Source organism: Epinephelus lanceolatus, chromosome 11, assembly GCF_041903045.1.
Source record: "Epinephelus lanceolatus isolate andai-2023 chromosome 11, ASM4190304v1, whole genome shotgun sequence".
Classification (NCBI taxonomy): Eukaryota; Metazoa; Chordata; class Actinopteri; order Perciformes; family Serranidae; genus Epinephelus; species Epinephelus lanceolatus.
Genome location: NC_135744.1, coordinates 30134228 through 30153461, shown reverse-complemented (window position 1 = coordinate 30153461; position 19234 = coordinate 30134228). Strand labels below are relative to the sequence as shown.

Here is a 19234-nt window from a genome sequence, read left to right as displayed (position 1 = left end):
AGATGTGTTGAAAGCCCTCTGCTGGCTGACCGAATCTTTGCCCCCACGATGTTTCAGGCCCTCCACGGTCGCACCGCAGCCCAGCTGGAGCGGGACCTACGCGTCGATCTGGGTTTCAGGGGCATGCCCATGACGGAGGAGCAGCGCCGGCAGTTCAGCCCCGGCCCGCGCACGACCATGTTCCGCATCCCGGAATTCAAATGGTCTCCAATGCACCAGAGGTTGCTCACTGACCTGTTGTTCGCCCTGGAGACTGATGTGCATGTATGGAGGAGGTGAGTTAGGATGTCTCATGTGTGTGTCTCTTGCAATCAGACACAAAAGTAGGTTAGTTAGCTTTTCTCTGTTAGTTTACCATCGTTCAAATCTTTCATACCTTTGATTATAAGATACAGTCAGTTTGAACAAACCTGTGAGTGTAGTTTGAGACAAACCTCTACAATATCTTTTATCCCATAAACTAGTATGACTAGCACTCAAGCCTTGTTTTTGGGGCATCTGTACTGATCACACATGAATTTAAAATTAGATTAGACTTCGGATATTAGCCATCATGTTTCAATTTCTAAACTGTATTTTTTTATCATCCATCCAACTCTTATTTTCCATCTCAGCCACTCCACCAAGTCGGTGATGGATTTTGTGAACAGCAACGAGAACATCATCTTCGTCCACAACACGATCCACCTCATTTCTCAGATGGTGGACAACATCATCATCGCCTGTGGAGGCATCCTGCCTCTCCTGTCTGCTGCCACCTCCCCTTCTGTAAGTGGCTCTACTTCGCCCCTCTGTGGTAGGAGGGGAAACTGCAGGTCAACAGCTGCCTCATTCATGTAGGCCTGTAACTTATTTGTTAACGCCAAACACAGACTTTGAGGAACCCCCTCCCGCCCCCCCCCCAATGCTCAGGGCAGTGTTGATCTTGCATGATTGATAGCAGGGCTGGGTGTCATTTAAAAGATTTCAATAGTACCCTTACCCTTAAGGCAATACAGATACCAATAGAGTACTTTATTGGATACCTTTTTTCCACTTAATTCAATACCCATTATCTGAATGGATGCGTTCAGTTGTGTAAAATGTCTCCACCACTCCTGCCTGCGAGCAAAACCTTACAAATAGTCATCTTTTCTAGATCTGGGTACAAAAAGCATCAAACGCAGGTATCGTTTGAATGGAGAAGTTTCGATGTTACTTGGCACTGGGTTATTTTGGTTGTCACTTTAAAGGTATCAAGGACTGATACTCAGCCCTGTTTTATAGGTTTAAGAATTTGTCCTGTGTTCCATATTTTGTATTTTTTTAAATGGGTAAACTAATTAAACTTTCAAGAACATTTTCAGGATTCCTCTCATCTGTATCTTCACATATTTAACTGTCAACCTAACACTTCTTGCACAGTATTTGAACCTTTATTTGATCTTTGTTCTAACCCTTTTAAATTAACGATCTATTTAATTTGATAGTTTGATAACCTATTTAATTTAATCATCTTTCTTTTTTCTTTTCCTCTCTGTGTTACATGTATTCTGTGTATTTTCTTGTCTTTTTTGTCTCTGTTTTTGTCTGTGTTTTTGCATGTACAGAGTTCTAAGAGTAGTGCCAACACTGTAAGTTGCAGTTTCTTCTGCTCTCTTTCTATTGTACTAATACTTTGTTTCTGGTTTATTTACCATTGTGACTGACACTAAACCTTGCTTGTCTGACATCCATAGTGTTTCTATTTGTTGTGCTTCTTTGCTGCTAATCAGTACTCCCCCTTATACTGTTTGTATCTGTTGTGGGTATGCATTGACCTCTCAGTGTATCTAGTTCTTCAAATATATGAGCCAGATATACTGAACTAGATACACTTGGTATAATATTCTAACATTGTCAGAATATTATACAAATAAGGGGAATAAAAAAGACTTAAAAACCAAGGGGTGGATCAATAATAAGGAGAGATTATAATGAGAGGATATATTTAGAGGTGAAAATAGATAGAGTATGTTAATGAGAGAAAAAGCATGAGAGTTTTCCAGAAGTCCTTGGGGGTTGCATCTGCTAAGATTGTCCCATTTGTATCAACACTAAAGAAGGCAGGAGGAGCCGGACCCCAGAGGGGGTCAAAGGGAGAGGAGGTGACCCCTGTTCCTGGGGGAGGAGGCGCAGGGGGAGAGGTGCGTAAAGAGCCTGAGACTCCCACCATCACCAGAAGAGCTAAGAGCACCAACCCAAGCCCTTCTGTCCTCACCTTGTGTGTCTGTTATTCCCCCAAATGTCTGTGCTCACTTGCTCTGACCAGCCTCCAGATGCTTGCACTTTGTCGACTCTCCACAGCCCTGCACATCCTGCTTACTGAAGCAGAGACACAGCAAACCACACACTGGTTTGGTTGCAGGTTTTAACCCCTGTGTTGCTGCCTTCAGATTTATTTTTTAATGTAGATATACAGAACATTTGGTCATTTAAAACTTGGTGTCAACATGAGGGGACTAATTAAATTTCCTATGAAATATTCTCCAGGCTAGTTTCACCTGTCTGTGCACTAGTGCCAGGCCACACTGCTACTGTCACGATCCCACTGTTACCATTACCTGTGTGTCATCAGGCTGTACTTCCTGTGTGTTGTGTAGAGCACCTCATGTTGCCAGATTTCATCATATAAGTATGTATTTCACTAAACCAGCATGATGCCAAAGGTTGCTTTTCCTGTTTGTTGGTACAAACAGCCACGACTGTTGTGGTCATGCTCATGTAAAACACAATGATAATACATGTTCTGAAGGTTATTTCCATTGTTTAAAAGAAGAGGATACTACAGTATCTCACCACCTTTCTTAAACCAGTGAGAGAGCATCCACTTTATTGTGTTAACATGCTGGTTTTTCACTGAATAACTGGCAAGCGTGTGTGTATATATCCTCCCTTTCCCAGACGGAGCTGGAGAACATCGAGGCGACACAAGGCATGTCTTCAGAAACAGCGGTCACCTTCCTGTCCCGTCTCATGGCCATGGTGGACGTACTGGTGTTTGCCAGCTCCCTCAACTTCAGCGAGATTGAAGCGGAGAAGAACATGTCGTCAGGAGGGCTGATGAGGCAATGCCTCCGCCTGGGTGTGTGCTCCTTCGATTTATTCAGCCTTAACCAAAGTATCTGAACCATTTTGACCGTGGAGTCAGACTCTCACAAAGCTTCATGGGTTTGTTGAGTAGGGCTGCTACTAACAATTATTTTCTTGACGATTAATTAATTAGTTGATTATTGTTTCAATTAATAATAATATATGACTTAAGAAATGGTTCTAGATTAATCTTCTGTCACTAAGCCGACTGACTGTTAACAGGGAAAGAAAATATTCCCCCAATTTAAAATAGTGTTTAAGAAATCCTAATCACTTTAAACAGATGTCTTCATATGTGTGCAGAATGTGTAGGCAACGAAACAAGATTTTGGTATTGAAAGCATTCTGTTTCTGAATGGGCTTTGGTTGCATGCAGGGACACCTTGGCTGAAATTCAGTCTCAGAATCCATCGGCTATTGTCTGACAGTGATTAAGCTTTTTATTAGCTTTTTAAAATTTTTATTTGCATTCACGTGCAGATATCTGTTTATGGCAGTGAACTCCTGCCAACTCCATTTTCACGTCTCAAATTGCTAATTGGACCATAAACAATGCCCAGCGCACAGAAGAGTACGCCTTGGCCCGGATATCCATTATCTGGATATCTGCTGATTCCACTTGAAGCCCCGAAATATTGGCTGCTGCCTCCAGACACTGAACCGTTATCAGAATGATAGCCGATTGATACAGTCACTTAAAATGTATCATATTTTGCATCTTTAGATTTCTAAGTCTTTAACTATTACATTCCATCTTTTTATTTTGTGTATCTGCTTACTTATATTTATTAGATCGTATTTATATTGCATGTTCTTTTGGGTCAAATGTACATAGCCTTAAAACAAATACATGTGTGCATCTGTGGTACATCAAAAAGAAATGTTATGATGCGTAAAAAGCTCCCCCAGTATAAAATACTTACAGGTTTCATCTCCACCTCTGTGTGTCCATCAGTATGCTGCGTGGCAGTGAGGAACTGTCTGGAGTGCAGACAGAGACAGAGAGACCGAAGCTGCAAGTCGTCCTTAACCAGCAGCAAGTCACAGGACAGCCTCCACAGTGCCTCCACCACCAGCAAGGTACCACACACACACACACACATGCAGAGGAATCAAATGCACATCCTGCACACAACACTTCTGACATGAAAACGTGCATGTGTACAGTATGACGCACCACATTTTACATTCTGTCTTTCATATTTAGCAGGATCCAGACAGACTCCTGCAGGATGTCGACATCAATCGTCTTCGAGCTGTGGTTTTTAGAGATGTGGTAAGCATGCGTTTGTGTGTATTTTTAGTGTGTACAGTATGAGTCTGGGTAGAAGTGCAAAGACAAAAAACACCTGTATTTCTGTTTGAGTGTTGTTTTTACTGAATAAATGTGCGTGTTTGTGTGATATTTTGTTGCAGGATGACAGTAAGCAGGCTCAGTTTCTGGCGCTGGCAGTCGTCTACTTTATCTCAGTTCTCATGGTATCTAAGTACCGGGACATTTTGGAACCCCAGCGAGAGATCGGCAGGTCCACCAGCCTATCGGGGAGAAGCATCCGCCACGAGATCAACTCCCCAACCAGCACAGGTGATTCTCTTTCTTCTTTTACTGCAGTACCCTCAATATTAGAGTAATCTTGGCTGAGCTAGCTGGTGACTCATCATTGTAGCATTTGTATAGTGAATACAGGCTTCAGGCAAACAACAATACCTTTGTCAAGGATCCAAGACAATTAGAGGATGAAAGAGGGAAGAGAGAAGAGAGATGGGTATTACTTGACAGAGAAATAAAGCTTAGAAACATGAGGATATAGCTGAGGATGAATAAAAAACACAGTATGTTGTGGAATTTCTTGGCGATGCATTTTAAACAAAGAAACTCCTTTTTTTTTATTCTTGTGTGTGCGTTCCTCCAGAGCACCCATCCTCAGCCTTCTCCGACCGTGACAAGCAGACCCCCACCCCGGTGGATGACTCTCCCCGCGCCGGCCTCCCCCACACAGACTCAGGCATCGGAGAGGAGGGCCACGTGGCTGGATCCCTGAACGGCTCGGAGATGGGCCTGGGGCTCGGCCTCGGCCTGGTGGGGAGAGAAACGGACAGGGACAGAGACAGAGACAGAGACATGGGGGGAGGAGGTGGGGGAGGAGGCACGGATCTGTTGTGTAGTCTGTCTGATGTCAGGAGGTCACAGGAGAGTCTTCTGGATTCTCCCCACAACCCCAGTTCCAACCCCAACTCCAGCCAAGCTCCGCCTTCGTCCATCTCCAGCATCAGCCAAACAAACAAAGGAATCAATGTCAAGGTGGGTCTGTGAGACGCCCCCATTCAGACCTGGCTGCTTTCATCCAAATATGTCTCTATCTATCTCATAGAGGTGATAAATGTGGTCAGGAAATACATTTGCATTTAGTCTGCACTATTGAGATCCCACGCATCCTCATGTACTTTCAAATATAGTTTGGATAATCAAGCCTCATCTGTATTTTAGCTGTGTGGCTGTGGTATTTTCTTCAGCCTGGACCCTGTTTCGCTGCGGCCTGCTACAGCGCTCGCACTCAATACTGGAGCAGTTTCAAGAATTATTGTTCCTATCAGTCATTTAGACACAAAAACTTGGGAAAATGGGGTCCGGGTTGGAAAATACAGAACTTACCTTTTCTTGCCAAGTCTGAATAGGGACAAGCTCTTTCCACATGTGCAGCTATCAGTAAGGTTATTTAAGGTTATGTATCATTGAAATACATTAATAGTTTACTGCTTTTTAAGCTCCTGTTTTCACCAAATTTCAGTATGGTACCGTTGGAAACAAAAGTAACCCTTTAGACATGGTACGAGGCCCTGGGTCTGCTTAGCATTTCCACCACAAACAGTACTCTTTCATGTGGGCGAGTTGTTGTCACTCACTGCTCCGTGCACTCACTTTAACAGTCTGCACCTCTTTATCGTCCGAAGAACAGGCTGCAGTGAGAGTCTCCCTCAATGGGATATTTAAAGTAAGCTGGTTTGTGCATTTAGTCCCTCTAAGGAAGGCTCGGGGGTTTAGTGTTGCTGTAGCCCACAGGAACGACACTCTTTCTCCAAGTGAGGATTGGGTTGTGTGCAGTTCACATTATCCGGATTAAATTAATATATGTTTTTAAACGCTTGAGGATCCACTCATTACTAAAAGAGTATGTAGTATAAAGAGTAAAGTAATGGTCAAAGTTGTCACACTGAAATTTAAGGCGTGCAGATGGATTCCTGTCGTCAACTCATACACTGGCTAACATTACAAGTAAACGTTCCACCTTAAAAGTCGCCGGCAGTCGGCCCTGTGAATTAAGTTATTTTTTCTCAGACTCCAGCTTCTGTGAGAGGTAACAAAACATCCCTTCATTTTATAGTAACAGTTTACTAATAAAACTCCCCAGTGGTTACATGAGCATCAAAACCCGCCACAACTCAGCCCTGAGCAGAGTGACCGTCCTCTACTGACCAATCAACAGACTGCAGTGTTCACAGCTCCACCTTTTAGTACCAGATCTAGTGCTAGGTACCCCAACAGAGGGGGGACCAAAAATGGGGACGGTATGGAACAGTTCCATTGGTACCATCCACAACTTTTCAAGGTGGAAATGGGAAAAAAGGGTACCGAACTGCTTGGTGGAAACAGGGCTTTAGTTAAGTTTGCTCTATTTTGGATTTTGTCAGAGGCAATAATAATGTTTTGCAATGTAAAACATATGAAAGCCAACACTGAAACAACATTTAGAAAGTCGTCGCACCTCATTAACAAGTTGAAAAACAGCCAAGAACTAGTTGAGCCATTAAAACTCTGACAGCTTGTGTCCTGTAGTCACCAGATGGGTTGTTCTTTCTGAATTGCAGGAGATCCTGAAGAGCTTGGTGGCGGCTCCAGTCGATGGCGGAGATTTGGGACAGGAGTCTGGGCCGACGCCCTATCACCCAGACCCTGCCCTGAAGACACACCCCATGCTGCCCATGCAGTTCCACTCCTTCGACAGGTCAGTTGCTGTTTGACCTACAAGATGCAGAAAAACATTACAGCCTGACACATCCATCAATGAATCCATTTTTCCAGCCAATACGGATCTTTTGCTTTGTTTAGCATACTGCAATGTTACAAATTGTTTTTCATCAGTTTTGGAAAAACAGTGGACACAGAAATCAATCGATTGATTGGTATTTAGATAGTGACCCTCTCCTTTGAACAAAGCTCTCTGGATAGTAACATTTACAAGCATACATAATGTGCTTTACTCACCAGCAGTCTTATAGATTTTTTTTTTATGTGTGAAGCTCCAATAATGCACAGATACAAAAAATGAAAATGTGGATTCTGCAAAATGTCTTGTCAATAGTTCCTTGCATTCACTGTGCACTGCATATTTCGGAACAGACACGTTTAGTTTGAGAATTCAATATAAAAACAGAAAGACAATTATTTGTTTTTAGCAGCAGTGACACCACTATCAGAAATCCTGACACGCTGTTGATTTAATTTCTCTTTTCCATTGTTGATATTGATTTAAGCCTCTGTCAGACTCAAATCTTAGGAGAGAGATACTGTTGTTGAATAATAAAGTTGTTGGATATGACAGGACATAAAGTCTTAACAGAAGTTTAAAAATTTACTTTCTTGTCCAAACTGTTACGATATAGACTCTCCACTGAGTGATGACCTGCTCATAACGGCTGTGCATCACTTAGTCTCCTTGATCCTGCTCCGTGGCAGTCCTTGAGAGCTAACTTATTGATTGAAGTGCGCATAATAGATCATGAAAGGCTCCATATCCGTCTACAGGATGTCTACAGCTCACACAGACAGCCTTGATACATTTGATCTTTATGAATAAATGGCAAATCTGTAGTTACTAACACTATTTTAATAGTGTTTTTAAATAAAGTTGTGTTCGTTCTTCTCAACAGTCACTGCTATTTTAGCCAAACTATTGAATTTTCAATGTTCACCATCACTAGTTTTAGCTACAAGCTTATAAGATATCGAAATAATGGCAGTGCCGTATTATAATATGTTTCTGAACAACTTTTTACAACAATTAGAAACTGATCTATTGCCTGAAATATTTAATAGTGTTGCACAAAGCATTCTTTTTTAAAGCATTTTATAACTTTTGGCAACTATTTGTTTGTCTGACATGAAAGAAACTCTCTGATCTTAATTTGCTGAAGCTCCCAATCATGCTCAAATCCCAAATTATTATTCTTTATCCCTGATGTTAACTTTAGATTTCAAAGCATGAACAATGGTCTTGTGATGTAGGGACACTCCAATGCACTGTAAGAAAATCAGGTGGTACAGCTTGAAAAGTTTTGTGAACTGTTTCAAGTGATGACATGCAGTAGAGGTAAAAACTATTAATTTGGCAATCAAAGGCCAATTTCATTTTATACAGTGAGGATTGAAATCCCAAAACTGACCTCAGAGGGTTACACTATGGTGGCCAACAAAGGCAAATGCACCACAGTGTCCCAGAACATTTCGACCAGGAGAAATGAGCTGCAGCTTCAGAAATGGTGCCAATTTAAAAGGCATACAAAAATCCAAAGCAAATACAGAAAAAAATCAGAAAATCAGAAACACTCAACCCCCCAAATCAAATGCAACAAAAAATACACTTTATATCCAGTCAACACAATGGGTGTTCTCCAGGCCTCTAAGGGGCACTATAGAAGTCTGTTGCTCTTTAATAATACTGTAAAACAGTGGTTCCTAACTGGTGGGTCATGGACCCATATCGAATGGACCGCAGGTGACTCGCAAACATGTCAAGTTTGTAAAAAAAAAACAAAAAACAGAAGAATTAAAAAAAACAACAACACACACACTGACATCGCTTTTATTATGAAGAGTCATTTTCTGCTGTAGAGTGAGTCACTAACTGACAGCTACATGACAGAGACATCAAACTAGCTCAACGACATGGGCAAACACAAGTGTGACACTGAATGCATTAAACTGTGAGACCTCGAACTTATGACTTAGGAGTAATCTGGACCCTGTTGCTGGACCAGTTGGGAACCGCTACTGTAAAAGACAAATGTGAAACAGAGTATTTGTCGTTTTATATCCTGCTTCAGAAACACACACGAAAATCAAGCTGTTCCACTTAGGTCTCCCCCTAGAGGCCTGGAGAACATCCATTTAGCTCATTGAATAGGCAGCGGTTTTCTGTTGCTTGTGATTTTGGGGTTTATGTGCTTCTGACTTGATATTATTTCTGTATTTTTGGTTTCCTGCAGGATGTTTTTTCATTGCAGCAGGTTTCTGCTGGATTATCTTGTTTTCAAATTGGCATTGTTTTTAAAGCTGAGGCACATTTTTCATAATGCAAATGTTCTGGGCCATTATACAGTTTGTATAGGTTGTCCTTGCCAGCCACCGTAGTATGGACTTTGTAATCTGTATTATAGTTACAGCGACCAACAGTAAACATGCTCGCACATCCAGTGCTGTCATCTTGGTTGTGACTGACTGTCCATTCATCCTCACAGTTGTTCTCACACACCGACCAACACACAAAGCTCAGATATCACTGAGGAGCCTCTGATAAAGAGTATTGTTTGTGCAGGTCACTGATGCCTTTGTGTCTCGTCTCATACAGGAGTGTCGTGGTTCCAGTCAAAAAGCCGCCACCTGGCAGCCTGTCGGTCAACACGGTGGGCACACCCACCACAAGCGGAGCGGCCACTGCTGGCAGCACACCCAACATTTTTGCTGCTGCGACAGCAACACCCAAGAGCATGATCAACACTACAGGTGAGAGATGACACACAGATAAAGTGCACTCCTTAACACGTCTTCTTCACACCCACATCTATCAACTGACTTCCTACATGTATATCTTTGGGTATTTTTACTCTGTACATTTCTTCGCTGTAACTATTTAGCAGAAAAGCAGCAGACAGACACCTGCAGTATGACGAAGGTGTTTGTGTGAAAGGCCTCCAGCTATTCAAAGACTGCTCTATGAAGCAGAGCTGAATTTCTTTTCTTGTTACCAAACTCTTTGATGCTTCACTCTGCTGTCCTTTGACAGCCAGAACAAACTAGAATAGAAACAAACTTGGCCAACAGAGCCAGCAGATGCTTTCATGATTAGTTTTAGCCTGTTTCGAGGGCGGGATCCAGACCGCACAGCAAGTGTAAGATACCCTGGCCACTAACAAGAAAGTTAATTTGGTGAACTCTATGTTGGACCGTGCACTTTTCACACTCCATGCAGGCAACACCAGATAAAACAAAGAGCATGTGTTAGATATTTATGACCCAAATATGGTTTTAAATAAGAATAAAGTGATAACAGGATAAGGATCAAATACACATCAGCTGACATGCAGATCAGTGCTGTTTCCATGCAGCATCAGACTCAGCAGATTGTAGCAGAGTGGATTTGTATTCAAGGCTTTGTCGCCCCGTCAGGCATATTGGACTGTATCATACATGCATAATGGACAAGGAAGGGATTTGTTCCCTGGAATGGATTCTGTATATTGATTACAAAGCTATTTTCAAAAACGGGGGCCATTACCAGAAGACAAGCAGCAGCACGTCCGGTGAAATACTATCCAAATTGAATTTGGTCGCAAATGACCGGGACATTAATATGTTCCCGTCATTGTTATCCCGCACGATAATCTCGGTCATGCTTGATTCATATTACAATAATGCTCGTCTTATTTTTCATCACTCTCCCTCCTCTCTCGCTGTCTAGGTGCCACAGACTCTGCCTCCTCTTCCTCCTCCTCTTCTTCGTCCTTTGTGAACGGCGCGACTAGTAAGAATCTGCCGGCCGTGCAGACGGTGGCGCCCATGCCAGAAGACACTATGGAGAATATGAGGTCAGAGCTCTCAACACGGCAAAGCTCTCTATCGCTTCAACCATTCACCTTCCTCCCGCTCTTTCTTTTTTTTTTCTTTCCTCCCTTTGGCTTTTGTTTTTACGTTGATTTGTTTGTTTTCTTGGGCGCCTGTCGTTTTTCCACTTCATTCCTGTACCTCTTTCACGTCACACTTAGGTCTTCATCCTCTCCAAAGAGTTCTCACTAGCAGCTCACTCTCACAGCCATCACTGATATTACAGTAGGGTTAGACTGGGGACAACTGGGGTGCACCCATATACCTGACATTACTCATAACTATTTTTTAAGGATGTCAGGAGCGATGAAGTGTAACAAAAGGTTCTGACACATTAAAATAAAAACGACTTTTAAAGAAAACACTTTAATTGCAAATTTGATAATTGTTCTGGGTGACAACTGACTAGAAATCAAAAGTCACAAAAAGGCCAGTTTCACAATTAGTAATCAGCCACAAAAAGGATATTGGATTAATTCCAATATTGGTCTTTCAAGCTGATATTCAATAATAATAGTCGTCTGAAAGATAGTAAAATAACTTGTAACCAACGACTGTATATAAAGATGGATGACTGGTCTCCATTTACTCCCACTGTACAAAAATGTAGCCAAAGTATTGCCATCTTGCACTGGTGATGTAATTTGAAGCCAGAATCTGGGCAGTATTGATCTCTGCAGTATCAAGTTTTGCTGCCAGACCAATTTCGACTACACCTATTGGCGCAGACAGCTGTCAATGATGTCAAACCTCCTTTTTATAGCATCACATAACTAATTAAACCAAACTTATCAGAAAATAAAACACAACAGCTTGATAACAACAGCCTAAAATGACAGCATCTTTGGGAAAATGTGCTTGACATGAACTCCGATTGTTTAGTTTGGCTCATGTCCCACTCGCTAACATAGAGGGGGCGGGGTTTATGACCTGTACTGCAGCCAGCAATCGAGATGTTTTGGCTTCACTTTTGGGGAGCTGTCATGTCGTCCATCTTTATTATACAGTCTGTGTTGGTGACTCACACGCACATATTTTCTGCTCACGTGCACGCATACCACCCACACATCTCACTCAGTCCACACTATGGTGCTCTTCATCTCTGACATGGCAACTGTGTTTTAATGTCACAATTAACATTATACTGTAGAGTATGAAAATATCGACAGTCCCGAATGGATTACTTATTTGAAATTGTCATAAATCTGTGTTTTAGTCTGTTTTCATACTTTGTATAGACATCTGACACTTGCTAATAAAATATAAGATATGTTAATAATTAGGAAATTACTATAAGAATTAATATATAATTCTAAACAATGTGTCAGGCTGTACTGTAACAATTCTGCTAATGTACTCTCTACATAGACATGTTAGACAGTTTGTTATATGTGCAGTTACGTGTGCTTCTGACAGTGCACACGCATGTAAGAGGCTGCGTGCGTGCGTGTGCATGTGTTCTTTAATCAGTGTGCATGTCTGTGCGTGTGTGTTTGTATGTGTGTGGTTTGTATTGCAGTGCCTATTGTGAGGTGGCGCAGTGTGCGCTGCGCAGCGGTCAGACGCCCCCTGAGCTCAAGTCTTTTAGCTCTCTGGCAGGCTTCCAGGCAGCTCCCCGAGATGCAGGACAGTGTTTTAGGCAAGGAGATGCTCGTCCTGTCCCCCATGCCCCCACCCCTCCCCCACCCCCTCTCTGCCCCACCTCCACCACACACCCTGTGCTACGCCCAGCCACTACCCAGAATGCCATGGGAGAAAGGACAGACGTTTTTGCTAACAGCTTCAACAGTTAGCATCACTCATGTTTTTTATATCAGCACAGTCAGCTCTGTCACTTCTGGCATGGCCGTCTCTTCACACTAACCCCGAACTCAAGATCAGACCTGAGTCAAACTGTCTTTGCAAATAACTTGCAGCAACAGTTTGCTTAAACTGACTCAGAATCAGGTTGTAAAGGAATACTCCACCCACAAAATGATCATTTGTATAGTAATTACTTACCCTGTAAATTCAACCCATTAAATTCATGAAGAAAAGAGGCTCCATGGTGAATGAGGAATCCAAAAAAGGAGAAAATTTGGTAATACTTTACTTGAAGGTATCTACATAAGAGTGACATGACACTGTCATAACTATGACATGACACGGACATCAATCTGTCATGAACATTATGTACATGTCATAAACCTTTATGACTGCTGTCATTAAGTGTCATTTGGTTTTTGTAATGACAAGTTGACATTGTTTGGGTTGTCTTGATTATGACAACTTGACATTAAGCAGGATGACATTACCAGAAGATGTCTTTGTCATGACAAGCTGACATTAATATAAAGACATCTTCTGATACTGTCATCCTGGTTGATGTCAAGTTGTCATTATCAGGACATCCCAAACAAATTTAATGTCATCTTGTAATGACAAAGACAACTTTTGGTAATGTCACTTTGATTAATGTCAAGTTGTCATGATCAAGACAACCCAAACAATGTCAACTTGTCATTACAAAAAACGAATGACACTTAATGACAGCAGTCATAAAGGTTTAAGACAAAGTGACATTACCAGAAGTTGTCTTTGTCATGACCTCATTAAATTTGTTTGGCATGTCCTTATTATGACAACTTGACATTAACAGGAAATGCACTTCTTTATGTGTTTATGACAAGTTGTAATAATGATTATTATTGTTATGACAAAGACATCTTCTGGTAATGTCATCCTGGTTGTTGTCATAATCAAGACAACCCAAACAATGTCAACTTGTCATTACAAAAACCGAATGACACTTAATGACAGCAGTCATAAATGTTTATGACAAGTTCATGACAGTGTCATGTCATAGTTATGACAGTGTCATGTCATCCTTATGTCGCTACCTTCAAGTAAAGTGTTACCGAAAAATCTTAATGAGTGACGTAAAAGATGTGCGTGTTTACCAACATCAAAACTATACCAAAGCAAATTGTCACACAACCCGTGCAGTATAATCCAAGTCTCATTTATCCAGTCATATGGTGAGTACTTCACAAACACATGCATCTTTACCAAGACCTTACTATTTGAAAGACTAGTGGTGAAGTACTGTGCAAACAACTGAATACATGAGACTTGGATTATAATGCACCAGTCGTGTGAGAGTTTGTAAATGGACATTTTGATATAGCTTTGCTGTTACAATTTTCGTCCACCATGGAGGCATGTAAGAAAAACTAAGTCTTCTTTGTGAATTCAACACAACACAGGGTGAGTAATTGCTATATTAATGATCACTTCAGGGGTGAAGTTTTCCTTTAACCTTTACCGTGGCTTTTGCAAATGTCACCCATCTGCTACCCTTAAACAAAATTAAAATTTGTAAACACTAGTGACCCAGGTCTGTTTCGGAAACCACATGCTTATTTGGCCGAGAATATGCACTTCACTGCCATGGCTCCATATTTTAGTCTGCTTTGCTGTACTCTTCCTGCCTTACTTTCTCCATTTATTAACTGGACATAGAATAGAAAGTGTTTCACTCTGCAGATCTAAACCTGTGCACACACAAAGCCACTAATAGTTAATACAATATGTACCATTTATTCCAGTGCAGTCGAAAGTAAGGGCAGTTTTTGTAGGTGTAGCTTCTAACGCACAAACAGTTTCACCCATCCCACGATGCTAAGTTAATTAACAATTAATCTTAAAACCTACAGTAACATCAATACTAACCCAGGCATAGTGCTTCCACACCAAACCATCATTACATACGCTTCAATTCTATACATTTTTTGTCCTCTGTGTCTATCTCAGACATTTCTTTCTCTTTAACGTCTCTCAGCTTGCCTTCTCCTGACTCCTCTCCTGTGTAATTTGTGCTGTGCTTTCCTCTCTTCCCTGTTTTCTCACCTATCTCTACTCATTGCTCTCTTGCATGTTTCTCTCGCTCCCTTCCTCACCTACCGTATATCCCCTGAGTTTTTTTTTTTTTTTTTTTTTTCACATGCTCTTCTAACCTCGCCTGGATGTTGCTTATTTTTATCTTCACTCCTGTCGTCTTCATCTTTCTCTCTTTCACTTACTTTCCCTGCAACAGCATCACCACCAAGCTGGAGCGTGCGCTGGAGAAGGTGGCCCCCCTGCTGAGGGAGATTTTTGTGGACTTTGCTCCCTTCCTGTCCAGGACGCTGCTGGGTAGCCATGGGCAGGAACTGCTCATAGAAGGTACAGGTGCTGTACACGGCTCCTTTTTCTCTAACTGGCGTCTCTCTGTGGAGTCTCCCCATTCACTGTCCCTCACCGCGATGATTGTGTGTGAGAGAGACTGAGAGGAAATGAGTGACTGAGTGGACGAGTGTATTAACGTGTGATTAGTTGAGAGTGTGTAAACGAGTGGGTGTCTTTGAGCTGGCTGCTTCACTCATTCGTCAAGCAGGTATGAAGTCAGTATTTTGCACTATTTTCAAATAGCTAGCTAGATCATGTCGACATGTTTAACTCAGATTACGTTCAGTTGTAGCGTTAACACTACTGGTATTACAGATTAAATGTGATGCATTCTTCCCTCTGCCCACCTGCTTCCTGGCGTCCTGTTTTTGTGATCCACTGTCTCAATGTTGATCTCTCCCGCTCCTCACTTCCTTCTCCTTCCCCCCTCCCTTCCCCCTACTCTCTCCTTCCCCCATCTTTCTCTCTACTGTTTGTTCCTGTCTTCTCTGTGGCATGCTTTTTATAAACTTGACTACGATGACTGTATACAATAGCAGAAACCACTGACACTACAGTGTCTTCTTTGATGATATTTTTATGTCTCGCGGCAGTGTGTGTGCGTGCGTGTGTGTGTCAGAGAGAAAGAAAGCGAGCCTCCTGACTGTGCTGTATGTCTCCGTGCTGCAGGTCTGGTTTGCATGAAGTCTAGCACGTCAGTGGTGGAGCTTGTAATGCTGCTCTGTTCTCAGGTTGGTAACCCCTCACTCCTCCTCCTCTCGTCTCTCTGTTTACTGTCCTCACACACGTAATCCATTTCGCCAAAGCCTCAAAAGCTTGGCCTCAATTTGTCATCTTTCTACCCCACTCTTAAAGTGTTGTTGTTTTTTCTAGACCTATCATAATCAGCCAAGTCGGTTGCACACAGGAAGCAGTCAAGTTATTGATCTGCCCTGTGAGGCAGGGTTGACCGTAATGAGCGCAGTGCAGATGTAATATAATATCAACTTATATGCATCATCACACCACAGTTGTTCTCATGAATATCAAGGCCACAAAGAATTTCCAGAATGCACATAAACATGACCAGCTGAACGCTACTTTTAAGAGCAAAATTAAATCACACAGGTTAATAATTTTGAATTTAGAAGTGTCTGTATTTTTCTGAGTAAACACTTAAAAGACTGAGAGTGACAACAGGGAGACACTTACCACTTCAGAGCTTTCCCCTGGTGCCGTAGGCGGCCATTGTCCTTTTTCATTTATATTATGAAGTTTGTCCCCCAACTGGTGTGCGTTTTGTTGGCTGCCTCTAAGTGTCCTTTGAGGAGCGCCTCGGTTCTTCCCTCATTCTCTTCTTTTCCATGAACTCTACAACCGCGTTCTCTGCTTTCTTCTCTTTGTGTTTTTTTAACTGCTCCATCTTCTACCGTACAATCAGACACCTCTGCTCTTCGGGTCCATTTTAACTCAGTGTTTCAGCGACAACTGCTTTCATCTTCCACCACTCTCCAAACTGCCCCGTCCTCTCACCACTCCCTCTTTTTTCTCCTCCCCTCCACTCTCCGGGGCCAGCTGCTCGTCAGCATGTATAGTATTACCCCCGGCTCCGGCCTTGTCTGCCATTAGATGCCCAGGAGAGCGAACCCTAGCCCAGATATCGATCCTCCGTTTGGTGTAACAGGAGATGCTCCCACGTGTCCTTCACAGCCTTAAGAGCCAGTGGAGCTAATGGAGCTCTGATAGTTTGAGGCTTTCAGCAACACTCTCATCCTACTCAGAAGTCTCCTCTCTAATATGCACAGACACATGAAACACTCACGTACTCTTAGACGGATGTATTTTCATTGAAACTTAGAAGCTCTTATGAGGTTTTTTCATCCTTATTCTGTGCAGCCTTGTGCTGCCTGTACATTGATGATGGTAAATGATGAAACTGTGTATTTCCACTTGAATAATGCTGTGTTTTATCTCTGTACTCACCGACACTTCTTGCATGTTGATCAGCTGATTTACTAAAACAACCTGCCCAGTTCTGTGACAATATATACTGTGAAACCATAGACATTTGTGAGGGATTTCTTGGATTTCTTTAGGTATTTGATTGGCCAAAAACAGATACTTAAAACTGTTTTTTTAATCTATAAACAGGTTTTCAATTAGATGTCAAGTGTAAAATGTATATCAGTGTAAAATGGCACACACAGTGACAGCTCTAATCAATATCAAACACTCCTGCTTCCAACCATATGAACTCTGATGTATGCTCTACACTCAGGAGTGGCAAAACTCAATCCAGAAGAATGCTGGTCTGGCCTTCATTGAGCTCATCAACGAGGGAAGGTAATCCATCACACAGACTGATTATCACCCCATATAATTCCCTGTGATTCACACATTAACAGCAACACTGTTATCAGTGCTCCACAACTAATGGCTGTGGTAGAGCCCTAATGAGAACCTTGCCAAGATAAGTGCAAAGTGCCACGTGTGTTCAGTGGGAAGTGGAATCATTACAGTGCAATTAAGTGTACAATTGATCTGTGCTGGCCTATTTTCAGTGGCCACAATCTTGTTCTTTTAATCCAAACTGTAGTGTGTGTAATTAAAGTACAACACCAAAAAGGAAGCTACTTCTCAAACATACTGTTTAGTCATACATACAGGCATAAGCATCAGCAGCAGATGGACCAGTCTGGTTGATGTAATTTACAAGAGGCTGCCATATTGAGGAAAACTTGCTTACATTCCCACTCATTGAGAAGTCAGTTTATTCTAAATGGAGGAGTTGCTGATGACTGTAATGTTTGTCGCTCTCTTCACTCCTGCACCAGACTTCTGTGCCACGCCATGAAGGATCATATTGTTCGTGTTGCCAACGAAGCAGAGTTCATCTTGAACAGACAGAGGGCTGAGGATGTGCACAAACATGCTGAATTTGAGGTAAACACACAGAGCATCACATTTGTCTGACGTGATTTGACACAATTAAATCTACAGTACGGAACTTGTATAGAATTTTTTTTGACTTTTTGTCATGCTTGCTGAAACTGTCACTATATCCTGACAGCACTACATGAGACAGATTATCTGTGAGAAAATCAGGTTCCTCTGCCCCCTCGTAGTGCTGCTAATGGCCTTTTTAAGAATCTATTGCACCTGATCGAAAACAACCAATCAAAGCCAGGGGGGAGTCTCTAATGCCATGTCAGTCACTGCTTATGCACACACTGTGCAGCCCCCCTTCCCCTAACTCCCAAATAGGATTTCTTTAGTGTTCTTTGTTCAGGAGATTTTTACCGGGAGCCTATTTCTCCATCCAAATGTCCACCCTGAGCCCTCACAAACTTCACTTGTACATAGAATGACGTATTTACAGTCATCACATAGTCTGTGAAGGCAGAGACTGCAAGCAGCTAATAGACAGCCCTCCAGACTGTTTTTCTCATTGCCGTGGAAACATTTAACGCCGCTGTCATATTCACATATATGTCATATAAGTCGATAATTAGTGCCTGCTCATCTGTTCCTGCAGAGAACAAGATATAAATCCCATGTACAGCCTTTTTTGTGACCAAACAGAAATGTAGGGTAGTGATACATCTCCATGTAACAAGCTACACATTCAAAAACAGAAATGTCTGTAAATAAAAACAGGACTATAACTCAATAGATTGAGTATTACTTACATTAGAAGACCTTCTTTTGTGTTTTTCTGCCAATTTTTGTAGCCTATTACACTGTGCAGCCTCAATAATAAAATGCATTTTCAGTCCCCCCACAGCCTACTTACACATATCTCTGTATCATGATGTGGTTAAATATACTTCTGGCCTTCACGATAGAATGACACTATTTAATTTTAATAGGCCTAAATATCCAATCCAGTATCTTCATCTTCTTCATCTTCTAACCGCTTCATCCTCTTGAGGGTCGCGGGGGGGGGGGGGGGGGGGGGGGGGATCCCAGCTGACATCGGGCGAGAGGCAGGGTACACCCTGGACAGGTCACCAGACTATCGCAGGGCTCATAGAGACAAACAACCATTCACGCTCACAT

At 42.1% G+C, this 19234-nt stretch overlaps 1 protein-coding gene across 18 annotated transcripts in view; it reads left to right on the top strand.

The window, feature by feature from the left end:
* Window positions 1-19234, top strand: part of nbeaa (neurobeachin a) — a 116739-nt gene that overhangs the window by 82380 nt on the left and 15125 nt on the right. For 2 of the 18 annotated variants that reach the window (XM_033638019.2, XM_033637997.2), the window contains exons 24-40: window positions 58-275; window positions 615-768; window positions 1590-1613; window positions 2082-2165; window positions 2923-3103; window positions 4067-4191; window positions 4319-4387; window positions 4528-4696; window positions 5025-5413; window positions 6979-7115; window positions 9738-9892; window positions 10848-10974; window positions 12510-12629; window positions 15066-15199; window positions 15866-15927; window positions 17454-17518; window positions 18010-18118. In XM_033638019.2, the coding sequence (XP_033493910.1) occupies window positions 58-275; window positions 615-768; window positions 1590-1613; window positions 2082-2165; window positions 2923-3103; window positions 4067-4191; window positions 4319-4387; window positions 4528-4696; window positions 5025-5413; window positions 6979-7115; window positions 9738-9892; window positions 10848-10974; window positions 12510-12629; window positions 15066-15199; window positions 15866-15927; window positions 17454-17518; window positions 18010-18118 (2322 nt within the window). The remainder of the gene's footprint in view (window positions 1-57; window positions 276-614; window positions 769-1589; window positions 1614-2081; window positions 2166-2922; window positions 3104-4066; window positions 4192-4318; window positions 4388-4527; window positions 4697-5024; window positions 5414-6978; window positions 7116-9737; window positions 9893-10847; window positions 10975-12509; window positions 12630-15065; window positions 15200-15865; window positions 15928-17453; window positions 17519-18009; window positions 18119-19234) is intronic. The other 16 variants (XM_033638101.2, XM_033638090.2, XM_033638072.2 and 13 more) reach the window with 13 other exon arrangements.